The sequence below is a fragment of the Eumetopias jubatus genome, unplaced genomic scaffold (genome assembly GCF_037043125.1).
Source record: "Eumetopias jubatus isolate StellerSeaLion01/CBP00866 unplaced genomic scaffold, mEumJub1_p1.0 scaffold_3, whole genome shotgun sequence".
Lineage (NCBI taxonomy): Eukaryota > Metazoa > Chordata > Mammalia > Carnivora > Otariidae > Eumetopias > Eumetopias jubatus.
In genome coordinates, this window is record NW_028274809.1 from 125,469,321 (window position 1) to 125,490,547 (window position 21,227).

The window sequence follows — 21,227 nt, forward strand, 5'->3', positions numbered from 1 at the left end:
AACCCCAATCCCAGATGACAACTCATCTGTTTGCTTTTTTATGGATGTTTCATGTAAATGTAATCTGTGCAATATGTAGTTTTTTGTGTCTGGCTTTTCTTATTCAGAGAATGTTTTTGAGGTTCATCAGTGTTATATATCAGTGCTTTATTCCTTTTTATTCCTAATTAGTTTTCCATTGTATGGATATACCACATTTTGTTTATCCATTCATCAATTAATAGATATTTGGGTTAACTTTTCGGCTGTTAAGATGCATTGTTACTTAACTTTGCATATAAAAATCTTCATGGAACACTTTTTTAAGTGCAGGTGTTTGGGCCTGAGTGTTAGGAGATTCAGTTGAGTTCCAAAAATTGGGAACCATTAGGTTAAGGTTTGGGAATCAGGTATGGATTAGTTCCAGTATAGTTGCTGGATAACTTCAGCATAGTTAATCTCTTTGATCCTCAGTTTCCTCATTTATAAAATGGGCATAATCATGTAGTTCATCTCATAATTAAGAATATTTGTTGAGCTCTTGCTTTTTTGCCCATCACTGCATTATGCATTTAGGTATACAGTACTGAACAAAATTGGATTCTTGTTCCTGTATAGTTCATACAAGTTCAGAAGGGGACATAGACATTAGAGGATAAACACCTATAATTATTATAAATCCTTTGAAGGTAAAGTACAGGGGTGATGTTGAGAGCATGTAATAGAGATTTAATTTAGTTTGGGCAGACTCAGGAAAGCATACCCGAGGATTGACATGTGAGACTTGAAAAACCAGAGAAGGGATGACAAGAGGAAAGAGTTTTTGAAGCGGAAAGAATAGTACACACTGAGACAGAAGGATCTTGGTTTGGTGCTTTTAAGAAATAGAGGTGTGACAGGAGTATAGTGATTAAAGTGGTCAGATTAGTATATTTAGAACTTATTCTAAGGGCATTGGGAACCTATTTAAGTATTTTGAGTTAAGGCAGTGATATGAAGAGATTAATGTACCTTAGTACATTAGATCATTAGTGTTACCATAGATCGTCCTAGCTGCTGTTTGAAGAATGAATTGGAGGTGGCTTAGATTAGTTGTGGTGAAATGATGGCCAAATAAAAATTTGTATTTAGCGGGTAGCATTTACGGGACTTGGTTGCTTTTAAATGTTGAAAGGGTCACTCCCCCAATTTTCTGGGAGGAACGAGTTGGGTACTCTAAGTCACCATATACAGAGAGAAGATAGAAGAAGGAAGGTTATTTTGGAGGGGGAAGAAGTTGGGAGATAGTTTGTTGTTTAGTTTTGGGAATTTTAAGTTCAATATGCCTTTGTGAATAAACCAAGTGGAAATGTTAACTAGTTGTATATGTGGACTAGGGTTCATAAGAGATCTGTTGGTGTAGGGTATGTATTATTTTAAAGTCTTTGGAGTAGGTTTTAAAAAGCCTAGGGCAAAATTCTGGAGAAAAAATATAGGTTAAAAAGTGAATAGGGGTGCCTCGATGACTCAGTAGGTTAAGCATTCGACTCTTGATTTCAGCTCAGGTCTGCAGGGTGTGAGTTCAAGTCCCGCTTTGGGCTCCATGCTAGGCATGGAGCCTACTTAAAAAAAGTGAATAAAGGGTAGGAGGAATTGAGTTCTGATGAATTACTAATATCTAGAGCCTGGATAGAAAAGGAAACAACAAAGAGAAGAGTGACCAGTAAGGTAGGTGGAAAATCAGGAAGAGATAAAATGGAGTAAAAACCAAAGGAAAAGAATGTTTCAAGAAGGAGGGTTCGATCAACTGTGTTTCATACTGCTGAGCGATTAAGGATTAGAAAAGTGTTCATTTGATTCGACAACATGGAAGTCAGTGATGACTTTTAGTTAGCTTTTATTGCATAGTGAATCACCCCGAAACTTAACAGCTTAAAACAACCACCATTTATTTGGCTCCTGATTCTGCAGGTTGGCAGAGTTTGGCTTAGCTGGGCAGCAGCTGGACAGTTCTACTCATCTGGGTCAGCTTTAGTGATCTCTCACCTGGGCTTCCTCATGCATCCGCAGGTATACATCTGTGATCACCTGCTAGTTTGGCTGGGGCTGGCTTGTTCATGATGATCATGGCTAGAATAACTGGGACCTCTCATTTTCTAGTGGAATAACTTCTGGGCTTGTGCACTTCAGTAGAGTTCCAAGAGCAGCAAGTCAGTAACCTCAAAGGCAGAAACACTAAGCTTGCCAAATGTCCCATTGGATCAAGTCATAAGATCATTTCAGATTCAAGGGCTGGAAAAACACTTTTCTTGATTGGAGGAGCAACAAGGGTGTAGATGCAGAGAAGGGAAAAATCTGCTGCTGTTTTTGAAGTCCGCTACAATGATTATGGCAAAAGCATTACTGCTGGTGATGGTGGGTGTTGGAAACAAGATTGTTAGTATAAAGAGTAGATGGGAACTGGAACTGAAGACATGAAGGTAGGAAATACACTTTTTGAGAAGCTTGACTGTGAAGGTAATTTGAAAGAGAAGATAGTAGTAGCTGGAGGGGTATTTTTAGTCTAAGCAGGTGTGCTCTAGTATTCCTTCCACTCAAGAACAGAGTCTATTGGGTGCTAAGAGAAGGGATCTAGTAGACACAGGGTACTTATGCAGAGGAGAGAGGAGACAGCTAGTGAGGTCAGTCTTTGTGGGATTTTGTGTACCTATGAGAGGATTAGTTTTTGATAGAAGGCTAACATACTTTCTAATAACAGGAAGGAATGAGAGAATGGGTATAAATACAGTAGGTGGGCCAGTAGATTAGTGATGGGAGACTGAGGGAAGTTCCTGTTTATTAGAGCTTCTATTTTCTCAGTGAAATGAAGGCAAGTTTAAGAATAGGGGGTTGTGCAAGAATGTGTACAGCGTGAGGTTTGATGTGCATAGAAGAATACATAATTTTATTCCCCCACTGAATAGGACATTGAGCTGATGACTGACTAGAGAAATACCAATCATTCAATAAATGAGAGATACCATCATTATTAATATAAAAAATACTATTTTAAAAAGATTTAACAATACTTTTTGTACTGTTAGTTAGAAACTGGTATTAGTTGAGATGTTTTAGGTCCTGGGGCTCTTTCTCTGTTTGAACCAGTTAAGTTTAACCTTACTCCCTTCTGTAAGATTGATGATCCTTAAAAAGAATGTAGGCAAGAAATACATTAAACATTTTATAAATAAACATTGCCAAAAATATGAACAAAATGAGTTTGTTTTCTGAAAGGACTTCCTGAACCATTTAAAATTACTTTGCTTAATCAGAACTCATAGGGATAACTACTAAATACACTTAATTTGAATTTAAAAAAGATTATTTCAAGTTACATGGTGCCTTAGTGGTAACATTGTATATGGAAAAAAGCTTTTTGTTCGAATAGTTGGAAAATAGGTAAATGTGGCCTTAAGGTTATATACTTAGGGAAAATTAACATAATTTATTTATCTTTTATTCTCTTAGAAAACACAATAGCTTTTTAATTGTCCCTGGCCTAAGAATAAGCCTAACAACTTCTTTGTAATGACTGTGTACTGGAAGGGTTGTCTTTATGGAGGGCACCATCTGCTGGTTATAAGAGGTACCGGTTGTGGGAAGACTGCCCTTTGCAGTTTCCAGACTCTTCACAAACCTTTTTTCCTTCTAATTCCACCTTTACCTGAGTAAAGTCCCGGGAAGAAAAAGGGTTTTTAATAAACATGGCAAAGTAGGGATTCTAGTAGTGGTTTGATTTGATTTGTGACCCTGAACTTGTCACAGATTGGGTTTTTAAGCAAATTCATCATGAAAATGGCAGATGCCTGTCTTTATCTCTTCTCACATCAATTAAAAAGTGATTCCTATTACTCTTAACCTTGCTCTTCTTTCCCATTCACTGAAAGGATCTTTAAATATTTTTGCTTCAGTCTTATTTCATCTTAACACTTATTTACATCTGATAATATCAGAATGAAGAATGATGATACCATTAATTTTTGTTCCTAGAACTGTCAGTATGATTTTTAAAGATACTGATATGTTTCCTTTAATTAATAATCATTTTATTTGAACTTATTCAAAGATTGTACAAGCTGTTTAGTATTAGAATATTTTCTTGTGTTATTTATCGTTCATACTGGACATAAAAATGTAAATATAACAACACATTGCATACAATGAAATTAACTGTTTTCTGAAGGTATGCATTTCACATTACCCTGAAAACAGGGAAATTCTGGATTATCATGGTTTTGCTATAAATTGGTGAAATTTGTGTACATGTTAAATGGAGAAAGGAATTTGTCCTTTGTTTTATAGTGTATATAGTACATAAAATGTATTCTGACACTGGTCAGTTTTATATATTTTTTAAGTACAGTTGTTATTTTTTCATTTTCAGTGTATCTACCCTACCTTAAATATGAGTAATTGTAATTCCACGGAGATGAAATAAATTGTCAGATAATTTCTTTGACAGTCTTAAACCTAAGGGGAGCAGCTATATATCACTATCTCTTATTTTTATTTCTGATAACAATTGAAGATCCTACGTATTTCCTATATCCTTCCCTTCTTCCTCAGCATTGCTCCCTTTCCCTCTTCTTTACACCTTTTTTCTCTTTCTTTACACCTTTCCCTCTTCTTTGCACCTTTTTCTCTTTCTTACACCAGTTTGCTGTTTATTCCTATTATTCTCTGAAAACTTCTTTCTTAAAGATCACCTTGCCAGGTCCAAGGGAGTATTTGCTGAGGTCGTTTTGTATGTTTCAGTAGTATGTATTTCTGAAATATTGAGCACTGTATGCCACCACCCCTTCATCTTCAAACATTTTTTTCGAGGCTTAAAAAAATTATTTTTTGCTTTTTTACCTTTTCTGACTCTCTTCTCTTTTTCTTCCTGTCCCCTCCCCGTATCAGTATAGATGTTTACTCAAGGTTCAGTCTTGGTGTCTTAGCTAATCCTACACATTTTCTTAACTGATCTTGTAAATTCATAAAACATGAGCTGTACATGGTCCTAAAATATTTTCTGGCCTTGGTTTTTCTCTAAAACTTCAGATCTACATTTTGAGTTGCCTTCTAGACCAAATTTTTTTCCCAAGACTTAATCTCTCGATCGTTTTTCTCTATCTCCATTATTATGAGGGCAGAGATTTTATGTATTTTGCTTATTATTGCATTTCTAGTGTCTAGCATAGTATATTGCACTAAGTAAATTCCCAGTAAATATTTAAGTGATTGACTTTCAAGGAACAAAGGTTTGAATCTTGTAATCATCTTCTACTTCTCTTATTTTTTTTTCTACTTCTTTCTTAAAATCATTCATAAGTCTTTGAATCCGTTTTCTTATTTTCCCATGATTGCCTGCAGTCAGCTCCCCCTTCTGACCTGGAATTTTGTAGCAGTTTCCTAATTGGTTTTACTGTATTTGATTTGATTTTGCCTCTCTCTGGTTTGTATTGCCTGTTGTAGCCACCATTTCTTAGAAGAGTTCTGGTCATTTATTCAGCAAGGATTTCCAGAGTACCTGCTTTGTGCTAGGCTCTGTAATAGATGCTAGCATAAAATTGATATGCTATCCTTGGCTTACAGAGCTTACAGCCCTAGTAAGAGAAACAGACATAAAATATGTTCACTAAATATGATGTGGTAAGTGCTAATTATGATGTGTTCAAAGTTTTTAGCTGTAGGGGGAGGAGCCTTGCTCTGCTTGGAGAAGTCAGGGAAAGTTTAAACATAGACTTATAGACTTGAGTGAGAATTTGAGGTACATAGAGTTTGCTTGGTAGACAAGGGCCAGTAAATATGTCTTATGCTGAAGAAACAGCTTATATATATTCATGGAGATATTTCAAATCTGCTTCTCCTGTTTATAAAACTGAAGTGCGTACTGAGTAGACCTGCCCCTTTGTTGGTTGGCTCTTATCTTTTCTTCCTTAGCTCCTTTTATTTCCTTCCACTTTTTCCTTCAGTCACACTTCTAGATCCTAAGTAACAAATTCTGAACTTTCTTCTCTAGATTAGTAACACATTCTGAACTGTTTTCTCGGTCCTTTTTTTTGTTCTATATATTATTACCAAGTTCACTCCCATTCACTTACAGAAGTGGGCTTTCTTTCAATTTTTTATTTTCTAAGCTTGTTATTTCTGTTAGGATAATTTTAGAATTTATTGTGATTTAATTATTTAGGGGGACTTTGTCGAATAGATTTTTGAGATCCGTCTTACTCATTTTGCCCTATAGTCACTGCTAAAGAGTTATGTAAGTAACAAGCACTTGACAAATTTTTGACTATGACAAATTTTTTGACTGTGTGGATGAGTTTATTCTGCAAAGGCACCATGTCTACATTAATTTAGTTGCAGTTTGTGGTTACAGTTGTGTATCTCTTGTTAGGAATGGTCAGTATCAGCTTTTACTTCTGTCAAGGAAAGGCAGAGACTTTGTTACGTTCCACGTGCTGTGGAAAACTGGGAATCCTGTCACATTTATTTAACTTCCCCTGAAATGATTTGTTCTGGGCCTTTGTTAAATATCTTCTTTGGTTGAAGGAACACAGCTATGACTTTGGTTCTTGCTTTTCCTAACCTGAGGTCATGTAATTGTTCTCCTGCATTATATTCTAAAAGTTTTTATATTTTGCTTTTATATTTAGGTCACGAATCTACCTGGAATTCATTTTGTGTAAGGTGTGAGGTATAGGTATGTTATTTGAGGGGGGGGGCTATTAGAATGTCTCAGAACTTGAAAAAATTTAAAAAAACTTAAAAACTTTATTGAGCTATAATTTACATAGCATAAAATTAATAAATTTTACCTATTTCAGGTGTACAATTCAGTGATTTTTAGGCAAATTTACTGAGATGTGCAGTCATCACCCTAATTACAGTTAATCCTTCAGTGGATTCGGGTGCCTGGGTGGCTCAGTCATTAAGCGTCTGCCTTCGGCTCAGGTCATGATCCCAGCGTCCTGGGATCCAGCCCTCCATCGGGCGCCCTGCTCGGTGGGAAGCCTGCTTTTCCCTCTCCCACTCCCCCTACTTGTGTTCTCTCTCTTGCTGTCAAATAAATAAATCTTAAAAAAAAAAAATCTTACAATGGATTCTTTTTAGGTTTTTCATCTTGAGCTCTCTGCAGAGTCCAGTAGTGTTGGCCACTCTCTGTCTTGAATTGAAACTTGGTGTACCCCCCTACTTTCCGATACGGCTTCTCTGCATCTTCTCCCTACCTCTTTGATCATTTTCAGATTGCTTTGCAAGCTCTTTTTTGTCTGTTTCTTAAAGACGTGTCTTCTCTTATCTTTTCTCACTTTACAAGACTTCCTGAATGCTCTCATCTGTGCCTCTGGTTTTAACTGTCGTTGAGGATTCCCAAATCTGTCCCTAGCTCAGACATCTCTTTGGAAATCTAACTGCCCACTGGCCGCTGCCATCATCATCATCATCATTTTTTCCTCCTCCTCTCCCCCCCTCCTCCCACTCCTCTTCTTTTTTCCCAGCAGATGGGGCAAAGCATTTTATTTCCCAGAGGGTACTTGAAAATCCTCTAATTTTTTTTATAAGATTTTATTTATTTGAGAGAGAGCAAGAGAGATCACAGAAGGAGAGGAAGAGGGAGAAGCAGACTCCCCTCTGAGCAGGGAGCCCAATGCAGGAGGGCCCATCCCAGGACCCCAAGATCACGACCTGAGCCGAAGGTGGATGCTTAACCCACTGAGCCACCGAGGCGCCCCAATCTTTTCTTTCTTTAAAATGGATTTATTGGGGTGCCTGGGTGGCTCAGTCTGTTAAGCTTCCGCCTTTGGCTCAGGGATCGAGCCCCATATCCCTGCTTCTCCCTCTCTCTTTGCCCCCTCCCCCCGGCTCATGCTCTCTCTCTCTCTGTGTCAAATAAATAAATAAAATCTTTAAAAAATTGATTTATTGAACTGTAACTGATACAGAGAAAAAAATGCATGCTTATTATATACAACACCTGTGATACCATTACCACACAGCTGTCACTTGAGATAAACACAGTTATTACTTCTAAATGTTTCCTTGTGTCTCTTTGCTTTTTTTTGTAAGAACACACTTAACATGAAATCTACCCTCTTAACAAATTCGTAAGTGTACAACACTGTATTAAGTGTAGGTGCTATGTTGTATGGAACATTCTACAATTTAATCATATTGTCTGTTAACTACACACATGGAATAACAAATCCCCATTTTTTCCTCTCATCTCCTGGCAACCACTATTTTTATTTTCTGTATCTGTAAGTTTGACTTTTTTTTTTTTTAAGATTTTGTTTATTTATTTGACAGAGACAGCCAGAGAGGGAACACAAGCAGGGGGAGTGGGAGAGGGAGAAGCAGGCTTCCCACTGAACAGGGAGCCCGATGTGGAGTTCAATCCTGTGACCCTGGGATCATGACCCAAGCCAAAGGCAGACGCTTAACGACTGAGCCACCCAGGTGCCCCAAGTTTGACTATTTTAGATACCTCCTATAAATGGAATCATGCAGTATTTGCCCTTCTGTGACTGACTTAAATCACTCAGCATAACATCTTCCAGGTCCATCCATATTGGTGCAAATAGTAGGATTTTCTTCCTTTTAAAGCCTGAATAATGTTCTGTTGTACATGTAAACCTTTTTTTCTTTATCTATTTATCTGTTGATGAGCATTTGGGTTCTTTCCATATTTTGGCTATTTTGAGTAATAACTGCAGTGAAAAAGGGTGTGCAGATACCTCTGAGAGTTATTGATTTCCAATTTTTTTGGGTATATACCCAGGGTCAGGATTGTTGGATCATATGGTAGTTCTATATTTAATTTTTTTGAGGAACCTTCATACTGCTTTCCATAGTGGCTGCATCATTTTAGAATCGCACCAAGAGTGTACAAGAATTCTTTGTTCTTCACATCTTTGTCAACACTTGTTAGCTTTTGTTTTTTTGATAATGGCCTTCCTTACAGGAGTCAAGTGATATCTTGTTCTTGATTTGCATTTCTCAGTGGTGAAAATAGGAAGTTTCCTTCTAAGATCAAGAACAAGACAAGGATGCCCACTCTTGCCACTTCTATTCAACATGGTACTGAAGGGCGCCTGGGTGGCTCAGTTGGTTAAGCGACTGCCTTCGGCTCAGGTCATGATCCTGGAGTCCCGGGATCGAGTCCCGCATCGGGCTCCCTGCTCGGCAGGGAGTCTGCCTCTCCCTCTGATCCTCTTCCCTCTCGTGCTCTCTCTCTCATTCTCTCTCTCTCAAATGAATAAATAAAATCTTTAAAAAAAAAAAAAAAACATGGTACTGAAGTCCTACCCAGAGCATTTAGGCAATAAAGTAAAGGCAAGAAATAAAAGGAATCCAAATTGGAAAGGAAGAAGTAAAGTTCCCTGTTCACAGATGACATGATCTTATATGTAGAAAACCCTTAAAGACCCTTCAAAAAATTTTGTAGAATAAATTGTTAAGTTGCAGGATACAAAATCAACTTTTTATGTACTACCAGTGAACTATCTGAAAAGGAGATTAACAAAAGAATTTCTTCACAATAGTATCAAAAAGAAGAAAGTTACTTCACAATAAACTTTACCAAGGAAGTAAAAGACTTGTATACTGAAAACTGCAGTATGTTGGTGAAAGAAATAAGACAAATAAATGGAAAGATATCCAGTGTTCATGGATTGGAAGACTGAATATTATCAAAATATTAGGCAATATTTGGAACTTTTTTGTTTTCTCTGATCTTTTCTTACTGATATGCCTCGCTGCTGTTTTCATATATTAAATTTCATGTATATAATATGAAGGGTCTGTTTCTAGGCTAATATTTCCCATTAATCCTTTCTTTTTTTTTTTCTGCACCAGTACTACATCATCTAAATTACTTTAGCTTTATAATGGGTTTTAATATTTGAGAACGAATCCATCTACAGTGTTTTTCTTCAAGTATCTTGCTACTTTGGCCTCTTGCATTTACATATAAATTTTTTAAAAATTTGCCATGTTTCAAAATCAAAACCTAGGCTTGATTGGGATTGTACTGACTACATAATCACTGGAAAGATTTGCTATCTTTATAGTATTTGAAACTTCCAATCCAGTCTATGATATCTCTATTTATTTAGGTTTTCTTTGATTTCTGTCAGTAAAGCTTTATGATTTTCTCTGTAAAAGTACATCTTTTGTTAGATTAACTTGTAGTTTATGCTCTTCTATGTAAATTGTATTTTTAAACTTCCTATTTGCTATTCATAGGAATACAGTTGATTGGTTTGCTTTTAAACCTTTTTATTTTGAAAGAATTATAGGTGTAAAGTTGCAAAAATAGTACATAGAATTCGGTAACCCTTCACTCATCTTCTGCCAGTGGTGACATATTTTGTAACTGAAGTACAATATCAAGTAAGGAAATTGACATTTGTATAATGTTAATTAGATTACTGATTTTATTCCGTTTTCTCAAGTTTTTGCACAATATTTTTTTTTCTCTCTCTCTTTGTCTCTGTGTAGTTCTGTATATTTTGATCTTGTTTATAGATTCATGTCATTACTATCACAGTCAAGATACAGAATTATAAAGGAATTCCATAATGCTACCTCTTAGTTTCATCTGTGTACCCTAGCAACCACTAATCTGTTCTCCATGTTTATAGTTTTGTCATTTTGAGAATGTTAAATTAATGAAACCATATAGCATGTAACCTTTTGAGATTGGCTCTTTCAATAAGCATAATGACAGTAAGTTATTGCATGTATCAGTAAGTCAGTTCTTTTTATTGCTGAGTAGTATTTCATTGTGCGGATCTATCAGAGTTTGTTTAACCATTCATTCATTGAAGGGCTTTGGATTGCTTCTGGTTGTGGGGTATATGAATAAAGCTCTTACAAATATTCTTGTACAAATTTGCATGAACACAGGCTTTCATTTCTTGGGAAGAATTCCCAAGAGTGCAATTGCTGATTTGTATGGTAAGTACATGTTCAGTTTTATGAGGAACTGCCAGATTATTTTCAACTATGGTTGTACTAGTCTACGTTTCCACCAGCAGTGTCTAGATTCAGTTTCTTCACATCCTTGCCTATATTTGATGTTATTGCTATTTTCTATTTTAGCTGTTCTAATAGTATATGAGATCTCATTGTGGTTTTAATTTGCATTGCATTTTCCTAATTATTGGTGTTGAACGTTTTTTCATATGCTTATCTGCCATTTGAATTTCCTCTTCAAATGTCTGTTCATGTCTTTTGCCCATTTTGTAATTGGATTGTTTAGTGTCTGCATGGTATTATTTTCTCAACCTTTTACTTTCAGCATTTCATATCCATATATTTTCTTTATGTTTTTTTGTAAGCTCTTTATAGTGAAATTTTAAAATCAGCGTTTTTTAACGTGATCATGTATAGCATATATGTATAGTGTAAAGTGCATAGTATGTGCTAAGCAATGTTGGAAGTGCTATATATATTTACTTATAGCTTCCAACTTTTGTTTGGCTAATTTATCTGTATTTTCATCCTGTTCTTGAAAATTATATTCCTTGGTTGTAAACTTTAGCTTTGCAATTATATTCTTTTCCCACATTGAGGATGACATTTTGCTGTCTTCTGGCTTATATTGTGCTGACTTACTAGTTTATAAATACTGTTCCTTTCAAAGTAATATGATTGCTTTAATGCTTTGTTTTCTACAATTCTTCTTACTGAGTTTAATTCTGTTTGGCTTCTTGAATTTTATGCTGTTCTACTCAGATAGGGGCCTGTGCCTTCATTTGTCTTTTGGTACTCCCATGAATCATAAGTTAAACTTCTCTGTCCTTTCTTCTTTATATTCTTTTGATTTTTCTTCCACTTCACTAATTCTAATAGCTTTTTCTAATCTAATAAACTTGTCCATTGAGTTTTTAATTTCAGTTTTTGCATTTTTGTTTTAGAAGTTTGACTTTTTGTTCTAGTTTGCTCTCTATAATTATTTCTTGAGTTATTTTAGACTTTTATTTCTTTAAAACAATAAAATAGTAGTTTTGTAATCTGTTTGAGAATTGTAATATGTGAAGTCTTTGTGTATCTTGTCTTGGTGCCTGGTATTTCTGCAGATTTTTGCATACAGTGTCATGTGGCCTTAGGTGCTTGATTATTTTTGACTTGATAATGCTCATTGTCCTAGAAACCTCATGGTGGGGATTCTTTGAGGTATAGAATTTTACTTACATTTGGTGCTTTGTGGTACTACCAGACAGGGGTCACTGCATTTATGTGTTGAGGTTCTCTGGATAATTTAGGTAATGTGAACCATAGCAAATGTGCAGGCCCATGGCAGAAACTAATTAACTGAATCTGTTATTATGTTGCTCTGCTTAGTACCAAGGCAACTTTCTCTGCTGTTCCCTGTGGCTGTTGATGGGGGCATGGGCGCATGTTGATTTCTGGCTTATCTTTGTGGGTGTTATCTTTCTGGAGACACAGTAGTATTGTGCACTCATGTCAGGAGAGTCTCTTTTTTGATGTTCTACCTTGCCAGGTTAAGAGTTAGCTCTGTCCCCCTTGCCTCATAAGACCACCAAAACTGAATTCTAGATTTGTCAGGGTTGGCAAATGCCCTCAGGGTATAAATGGATATAATGCTCAGTGCTCCATTTACCTCTCTGGATTCCTGTATTCTCTTTTATTTGGGACAAGTAATTTGTGGTGCTTTAAAAAATAAGCTTATTTTGGATTTTTTTCTATTATTTATAGTTTTTGTAGTTGGAGGGTTAAGTGCAAATAACCCAACTTACCATTAGTAGAAATGAAGTGAAAATACAATTGAAAAAAATTGGGGAAATGCTTAATAAAATGTTTTTCATTAATTAGATAAGTGAATTACTATAAATTAGGAAGTAGTTATAAATTATTTAGTTGGGACAGTTACTTTTCATGTTTATTATTAATTTTGTTTATGCCTGTTTTTTTGTTTGCTTCTAACAGTTTTCTTATTTTAGGGGTAAAAATATTTCCATCATGGCTCACTCAAAGACAAGAACCAATGATGGAAAAATTACTTATCCTCCTGGTGTCAAGGAAATCTCAGACAAAATATCTAAAGAGGAGATGGTGAGACGGTTAAAGGTGAGTAGAATTGTGTTATGTTTTGGGACATCTGTTTAGGGTGGGGGGTTACCTGTGGAAATCACATAGGGCTATATTTTGTTAGGGCACCTTAAAAAAGCAAATGAAAGCTAAAAATGGCAGGGAAAGGATCAAGGAGAGGGGAAGTAGGTACAAAACTGTAGGGTTTCCTTAGCTACTGTTAATGGGAGAACAACTGGAAAGGTGAAGCTTAGATTTTCTAGGGCCTCCTATACTTGGGTATAAAGAATAAATCTGTAGTACTCTTATATTCATTGTTGTCTGTATAAAGTTCTCCTTTGTCCTTTATCTCATTTATTTTACAAAAACAATCATCTAAGAAAGGAAGTTTTAAGTCTTTGTACTGAGCACTCAGTCTGTATTTTACTTGCAAGTTATTTTGGAGTAGGTTAAAGAGCTTTACTTTCAGCTTTTCTCTCTGCTTCTGATATGCAGCAATGAATCAAGATTAATGGTGACCTTCCATAGATGAGGTGGTTGCTGTATGGCTAGAGTCTCTTTATATGTGTTTGAACAATATTTTACCTTTTCTTCAGGGCAGTGATGGTCCCTGTGATTGTAAAATGGTTAAAGGAGCAGAGTGGCCAAGCAGAATGCTGAGCTGATTTATCAGTTAGTTGAGATGTTCTTTATTTTTGAACATTTTCCCCCTTCTAAAATTGCATGTACCTAGACGTTTATGTTGCTTGATACATTATTATTTGTCTCTATTTCAAGACTGGAAAACCTGCATTAATTAGTCATTGAAGACCCTGGAACCTTAAGGCAAAGTACTGTTTTATAGCTGTTGCTGCATGGTTTATTTTTATTAGAAGAAAAGGACTCTAATACTCATAAATTCCATATAAAGTCTTAGTTTTGTGCATATAGTATTAGAATGTCAGATATCAGATTTTTTTTTATTCAAAGGAAAGGACATCTTTGAGCAGATTAAAATTACTGATATGTGCTAGTTAGGAACTTGTGTATATTTTGTTAAAAATAGTGAAGCTACAAATCCTTTGTATGTGACACTTTTCATTTTCTCTGTATCAAATTCTCTTGACCTTGTTGTATTTTTAGAGAAGTGAATACTTTATTTCTTCAGATTAGTTTATATTTTAGCAATGATAGGTAAACATCTCTGTTTGCTACGAAACTGTTAAATGCAGAAGCTATACTTATAAGTTGATTAGCATTTCCTGTCTTTTAGAGATGTTATTTCCTCAGACATCTTCTTTAATAGATGACTTATACATGAGCAGTTGGGTTTAATAACACCATTTGAGTTGTAGACAGTTTTGAGGAATTCTCATTATCTAGCCCTTGCGTACACTTTATTGTTAGTTTTGGTGGAATGATTTCCACAGTGTTCACATTTAGTGTTTGTGATATGTTTTCATTATTTTTTAGACATTTATGCCCAGCAGTAATCTAGTTAATATACTTTTTTCATTTATTTTCCTAATTTACACTTACTATTTTTAGCAACCTTCTTAGAGAAATATAAAAAGGATTTAATGTGGGCTGACAGTAATTTTTGATATGTACAATTACAGGAGTAAGTTTTATAAATTAAAAGTTTGTTAACATATAAGGTGTCATTATTTATTATATAATTTCTAGAGTTTCCTATAATATTCTATTCAAAATATACTGAACCTCTCTTTTGTGAATAGAGTCTAGAAAAAGAAATGGTTTCCTGCATGTAGGTCTTTTTTTTTCTTCTTTGCCTCTTTTCATGGTATGCCTAAGCCATCAAACATATATCTTAAGATAATAAAATTTAAAAGTTAGGAGAGTAGTCCTGGACCTTGTACCCATAAACTAACTATAGTGCCAGACTGAAAGGATTAGTCTACAGTTGGTTCTGGCATCTGGTATAGTAGAACTGAGGGTCTGCCCTGTGAGGAACACTGTTCCCCAGCAAGGCATTGGAGAACTTATTACTCAGAAATCTAACTCTGTAGCAGAGTAGAAATCCTTGTATTTTTCAAGGACCAAGTCATAGATACTGATAGTTGGTGGCTAGCCCTACTTGTTGATTAGTATTTGCAGCACCACCTAGTGGATGCCAGATGGTCACCTTTCCATTAGAGTTTTATTTAAATGTGTGTTCCTGTCAAGTTAGGCAATTTAAAGTCTCATCTGAGGTAAGAATAGTATGACTGAGGGTTCATTGTGACAACTAATACTGAAATTAGAAAAAGCTTTTTATAAAATTCAACTAGTACCATTCCTCACCATTTTTATTTCTGTCCTACTACTTTTATGTAAATGTTTTTGCAAAAGGAACCATTTCCTATAGGTTCTTTCTGCTTACTCCATACGTGCCATTGAGTCCTACTAATAAACTGTCCATGTCATGTTCTCTTTTACTGTGGCACAAGAAATATTTTGTTGGATGCTATGGTAGTCACTTTGTGGTAGCTTTTTAACGTTTAGGAATACATCTTCATCATCCTTTCTTAAATCTGTTTATTCTTTTTTAGCTGAATGTATAAATCCATGTATCTGGAGTGGTTTATGGGTCACATGGAAGAATAAATTGTTTTCTTCTTTTCCTAGGTTTTTTCTTTAGAAGTATAATAAAAGGAGTAGGTATATTATAAAAAGGGGTTGCTCTTTTTAAGAAGGACATAATCCTTGTAGTCCATTTGTAAAAGTGAGACCAGAAACTCCATGCAAGGCTAGTTTTAAACTTTTTATCTGGTTAGCAGGTATGATGGGTACATGAAAAGTATTTTAGTCTTTTAAAAGAAAAATTATTTTTCTTGTAGTTTTAGAAGGATCTTGTTCTCTCAGATACTTTCAAGGGAAAAATGAAAGTACTGTGTATTTTTTATTTGAAGGTTAATCTTTGCAATTAATACGGTTGTTATTTCAAATGACTATTTTTACATGAAGGATTTCATTATTTCATTATTTTGTTTTTGAATAGATGGTTGTGAAAACTTTCATGGATATGGACCAGGACTCTGAAGAAGAAAAGGAGCTTTATTTAAACCTAGCTTTACATCTTGCTTCAGATTTTTTCCTCAAGCATCCTGACAAAGATGTTCGCTTACTGGTAGCCTGCTGCCTTGCTGATATTTTCAGGATTTATGCTCCTGAAGCTCCTTACACATCCCCTGATAAACTAAAGGCAAGTACTGATTTAAAGAACTTCCAAGAAATACTTTCATTTATCTTTCTAACTAAAATGGGACTTAAAGTATTTAGATAATTTCTTGGGATTCTTTGACATTGACTGCAGCAATCTTTGTTAAACAACTTCTTCTTCTTCTTCTTTTTTTTTTTTTAAACAACTCCCCCACTCCTCATTTAGTACTTACTTTTGTAAAACAGTTTTTGATCTTTAGGATAAGAAGTAGATTAGTGCAGTGTATTCTATACTTTTTATATTTATTATCATTAGTTCTGTTTCAAAAACACTTGGTGGGGGGGATACTTCCTTTTCCCTTTTGAACATCTATACTGAAGACCATATTCATTATTTAAAACATAGTATGTAGTATAAGCTTGAATTTATACTATATGAATCCTAATGTGTGTGTGTGAGATGTGAATTGTTTGGAAGAAAATACAGTGAACGAAATTTTAATGAAAAGGTAGAAAAGACACCTAGTACTTGGTTAAAGTAGTTGTAAGTAAAGCCATATGAATGGAAAATCTTTACAAGATGGAAAAAGGGGAATAGCACGATTAATTCAGCTGCTGGAAAGTGTGAAATTACTAGAGCTGTACAAAAAGATATTGAATAAAACAGATTAGATAACTAGAAAAATCAGTAGTAATAAAAGATAATTGTTGGGGGGGGTCCTGGGTGGCTCAACTCAGCTAAGTGTCTGTCTTCAGCTCAGGTCATGATCCCTGGGTCCTGGGATCCAGCCCAGTGTCCAGCTCCTTGTTCAGTGGGAAGTCAGCTTCTCCTTCTCTTCTCTCTCTGCCCCTCTCCCCTGCTTGTGCTCTCTCTCACTTTCTCTCAAATAAAATCTTTTTAAAAAGAAGAGGTAATTGTGGAAATTGTGGGTTAGAGAATGAGTCTATAGGAAGATTATTAATACCAGTGTGGAGAAAATGATGGCAATTCAGGTTTATTTCATTTAACAAGTATTGATGTTAATTATGTGTTAGGAACTGGATTTACAGTGGTGAAAAAGAGTCCTGATATGAATGATTCCTGATAATTGGGAGTGAGGAACCTGCTCATTTGATCAAGTCTGCCAAAATTCTAGCGTGGAATGCCCAAACTGGTTTGGGCATGATTGTTTAATATTTTAATTGGTAAAGAATCTCAGGATAGTGAGAGTATTTGTCACTTGAAGGTAGAATTGAAATGCAGAATTTGAGAATGGTCAGAGGTTTAAGTAGATAACATGAGCTGATCTGTGGAGTTGTGTACCCAGGTATATATTTTGCTTTCTAATTATAAACCTCTAATTTGGAAATGGCCTGTGGGGCTCTTCCTTACTAATGTCTTGTTGTCATTTCTAATTTAAGAATGCTGCTACAGGTTTCTTCTACCTCTCCTGTGTTTCTCATTTTGCATAATCATTGACTTATCTCAGGGCTTTAGGGTAATAAAAAGTCCTCCTAAAAGAATACCTACACGTCTGTCCTATTTATAACAGGACGGTTTATAAGAAGAATATTGAGCTGTGATTAAATTAGAGTCTTTTGGGATTATTCCATAGCTGAAAAATTTACAGTATCTTACTTTTTCTGGTCAAAATTTTTGGTCTTCTTTAAATGCGTCTTTTCTTTTTCACTGTTGATTAGCAGAAAATTTGTATTTTTCTTTGCAGTGGCAGGAATAGAAAATTGTGACACTTTGCTCATATTTCCACTGTAAATTTATCGTTATCAGAAAACTCTTTTTATACACTTGGCTTCATGTGTAGGTCAGTGATTGTTGGAAAGGTTATAAATGAGTGACTGTTGTCTATCTCCAGGTAGTCATTGTGGCACTTGGTTTTCTTTTAGTCACACTAGGAGGATTTATTCACAAAAGATGTATTTTGTACAGTACTACTGTCAAAGTGACCATTTTTGAAGGTATAATTTCCATAGTATTTTTTTGAAAAGCTAGTCATTAACTGCATATTTTTCCCTTTTAAAAATATTTATCATTTTACTTATACGGAAAACATTTTTTCTCTTTTCTTTTTATTTATTTAATATTATTTATATTTATTGATTAGCATGATTCCTTTGCAGAATTAGCTTTTATAATTACCCTTTTCCAAAATTTTAAGAACATCCTCTCCATAAAAATTGCCTTAAGGGACATTGAACCTATCTCTATCCAGGTAAAAAAGGAAGATGTAGTAAAAAAATCAAAAGCCAACAGATGGAAATAGATTGAGAAATGGTGGGAAAGAACAAGTAACTTTAATGATTAGGTAGGAAGCTTGAAAGTTAACTTCTACATGTCTTTTTAAAATTTCTAAGTTTCTGTGATCTTTTGTCTTTTCACTTGGTGATTTATTTTGGAATTCTAAGTTTCCTACACTGTGTTTTTGCTGTATAATTACCTATATAGTGCTGTTCAGCAAACCTAATTAGCTCTCAGTTACATTATTAGTATAACCTTTGTTACTAGTATGTAATACTAATACTAGTAACATTATAGATATAACCTTTGTTATAATGATAATAGGATAAATTTTGGTTTACTAGTTTCCGGGTCTTGTTTTTTAACTTGCTTTAAGATGAAGTGTTTCATTCTCTAAGATCATAGTAAACTATTTACTTATTTTCCTGTGAAGGGTAATAAGATATTTAGTGTTTTCATATGACAAGGTTTTATATGATAAGGTTCTTTTAAGAAGTTCCAGCCAAATACAGTCTTCCCCCTGGTTTTTAAATTTATCATGGTTGATACACATGAGTGCTGAATTAGCTTTAGGAAGTTAGTGAATATTTTCATTTAAGATTCATAATCTAAATAATACTTTGTCTCTCTTTTTTGAAGGATATATTTATGTTTATAACAAGGCAGTTGAAGGGACTAGAAGATACAAAGAGCCCACAATTCAATAGGTATTTTTACTTACTTGAGGTAAGCAGTATATCTTACAATGACATTTTAAATTGGTTTTTGTGCTTGTATGTTTTTACTAATTAAAGTATTTAACCTTTCTTTTTTTTTCTTCTTATTTTTAGAACATTGCTTGGGTCAAATCATACAACATATGCTTTGAGTTGGAAGATAGCAATGAAATTTTTACCCAATTATACAGAACATTATTTTCAGTTATAAAGTAAGTTTATTTTATTAGGCATGTAACTTTTTTTTAATATAAAGAATTTAGAACTTACAGGTGAATATGTATAAACTATATTTGTTATGAATATTTGTAAGGCTAAGAGTTGTAACTTAAGAACTCATTAACATTTTTTAGAGATGTTTTAAAAATGAATAGAACTTAATTTTGTATTGTAAGGTATATACAAGAGTGGCATAAGGCAATCTATAGCCAATATAAAAATATTTTTTGGCTTATATTTTTATCTTTTAATTAAATATTACTCTCTGATTCATGTAAATAGTTGAGTTTTTTGGTGTATTCTTTAATATCTATTAGAATTAACTTCAAAGCAATTTGATTTTCTGAACTTAAGGTAAAACTAAAGATGACATTTGATTTAATTACTTTTGATTGTGAGACTGGTTAAAATTAGGGAAAAGTAGTCCAGGAAATGTAGTTTAAAAATATATTTTTGATACCACTGTAAGATTTGGGAGAGAGGGAAACTTTAAATGAATATATGGAATTTGATTTAATTAATATTTTAATACCATGTTTTATAAAGTAGTGTTTGTCAACACCATGTTATGAGTAAATCCTGTACACTTTAAATAAAATATCTATTTTGAATTTCAGCAATGGTCACAATCAGAAAGTTCACATGCACATGGTAGACCTCATGAGTTCTATTATTTGTGAAGGCGATACAGTATCTCAGGAGCTTTTGGATACAGTTTTGGTAAATCTGGTACCTGCCCATAAGGTAAGTAGCAATATATACTGAAATATGTCTAAAGCCCGTTAATATTAAGGTCAAGAGTTTGTGCTTATGTTCTGAATATAATTTTTCCTGCTTCAGCCTTAGTTTTGGAGGATCTGTTTTAATTGATTAATATTAACATTAGTCATGTTTAATGTTTAATGAAACATGGTACACTTGTAGTTACTAATTAAATAGATGTAGTTTATATGATAAAATATCTGTAATAACTCAGTTTTGTATGTGATATGTTTCAGGAGTGATAGCTACTTAGATGCTATCACATAACTTTATATGTCAGGAGATGCTGAAACCAATTAGAGCCTTAAGTGAAAGATAGCAGTAGTGTAGGTGGAGAGGAGGGGTGAAATTAAAAGGGAAGTCTTTACTAATTTGTAGATAAAGGATATGTTGATGACAGTGTTTCTTCCCTGGGTGATGTTAATCAAGATGTGTGTTTGTGTGTCATGTTCCTTGAAAATGATTAACTCTCCAGTAAACAGTTGGAAATAATGGTTCTTCTGTGAAAGAGAGAAAAGAGAGAGGTTAAAGAGAGGGACCAGTCACTAGTATAAAGATCTGTGCAAACTGAAGACCTTTTTGGCAAGGTATAATCTAAGTTTTATAGGTATATGACATTCACACAAATAGTGCTTCAATGGAAATGACCTCATAATTTAATATTTCCAGACTCTTAAAGAAAATAGTCCATCAGTGCTGAAAATCAGATACTGCAAATAGATTTAAAAATTCATATAATACATTAGATAAAAATAATAAATACCCTTAAAAGAATTTAAGATAACATATGCTTAAAAGGATCAAAGACATAAAAATAAGAGTTAAAAACATGATAGCTAGATATATGAAAGGAGAAGTTTAGGAAAAAGGTAAAAATGAGAAATGGTCATTGAAATTAAGATCCCTATAGGATTATAAAAGATATTTAGAGAACTGGGACACAGATCAGAGGAAATTACACAGATAAAGAGAGATAAAGTAAACATAAAAGATACTGAGACATGAAATATAGAATGAAAAGGACCAGTATATTTAGTAGTGATTTCAGAACACAAAATAGAAAGTGGAGAAGAAATGTTTAAATAGGAATTTGCTTAATATATTCCAGAACTGTT

General features: G+C 34.3%; 1 protein-coding gene across 7 annotated transcripts in view; it reads left to right on the forward strand.

Moving 5' to 3' along the window:
- Positions 1–21,227, forward strand: part of PDS5B (PDS5 cohesin associated factor B) — a 194,870-nt gene that overhangs the window by 55,113 nt on the left and 118,530 nt on the right. For 6 of the 7 annotated variants that reach the window (XM_088021798.1, XM_028105892.2, XM_028105915.2 and 3 more), the window contains exons 2-6: positions 12,951–13,077; positions 16,019–16,222; positions 19,055–19,141; positions 19,246–19,343; positions 19,968–20,094. In XM_088021798.1, the coding sequence (XP_087877924.1) occupies positions 12,970–13,077; positions 16,019–16,222; positions 19,055–19,141; positions 19,246–19,343; positions 19,968–20,094 (624 nt within the window). In that variant the 5' untranslated portion in view covers positions 12,951–12,969. Of the gene's footprint in view, positions 1–12,936; positions 13,078–16,018; positions 16,223–19,054; positions 19,142–19,245; positions 19,344–19,967; positions 20,095–21,227 lie in introns of all 7 variants that reach the window. The other variant, XM_088021795.1, reaches the window with a different exon arrangement.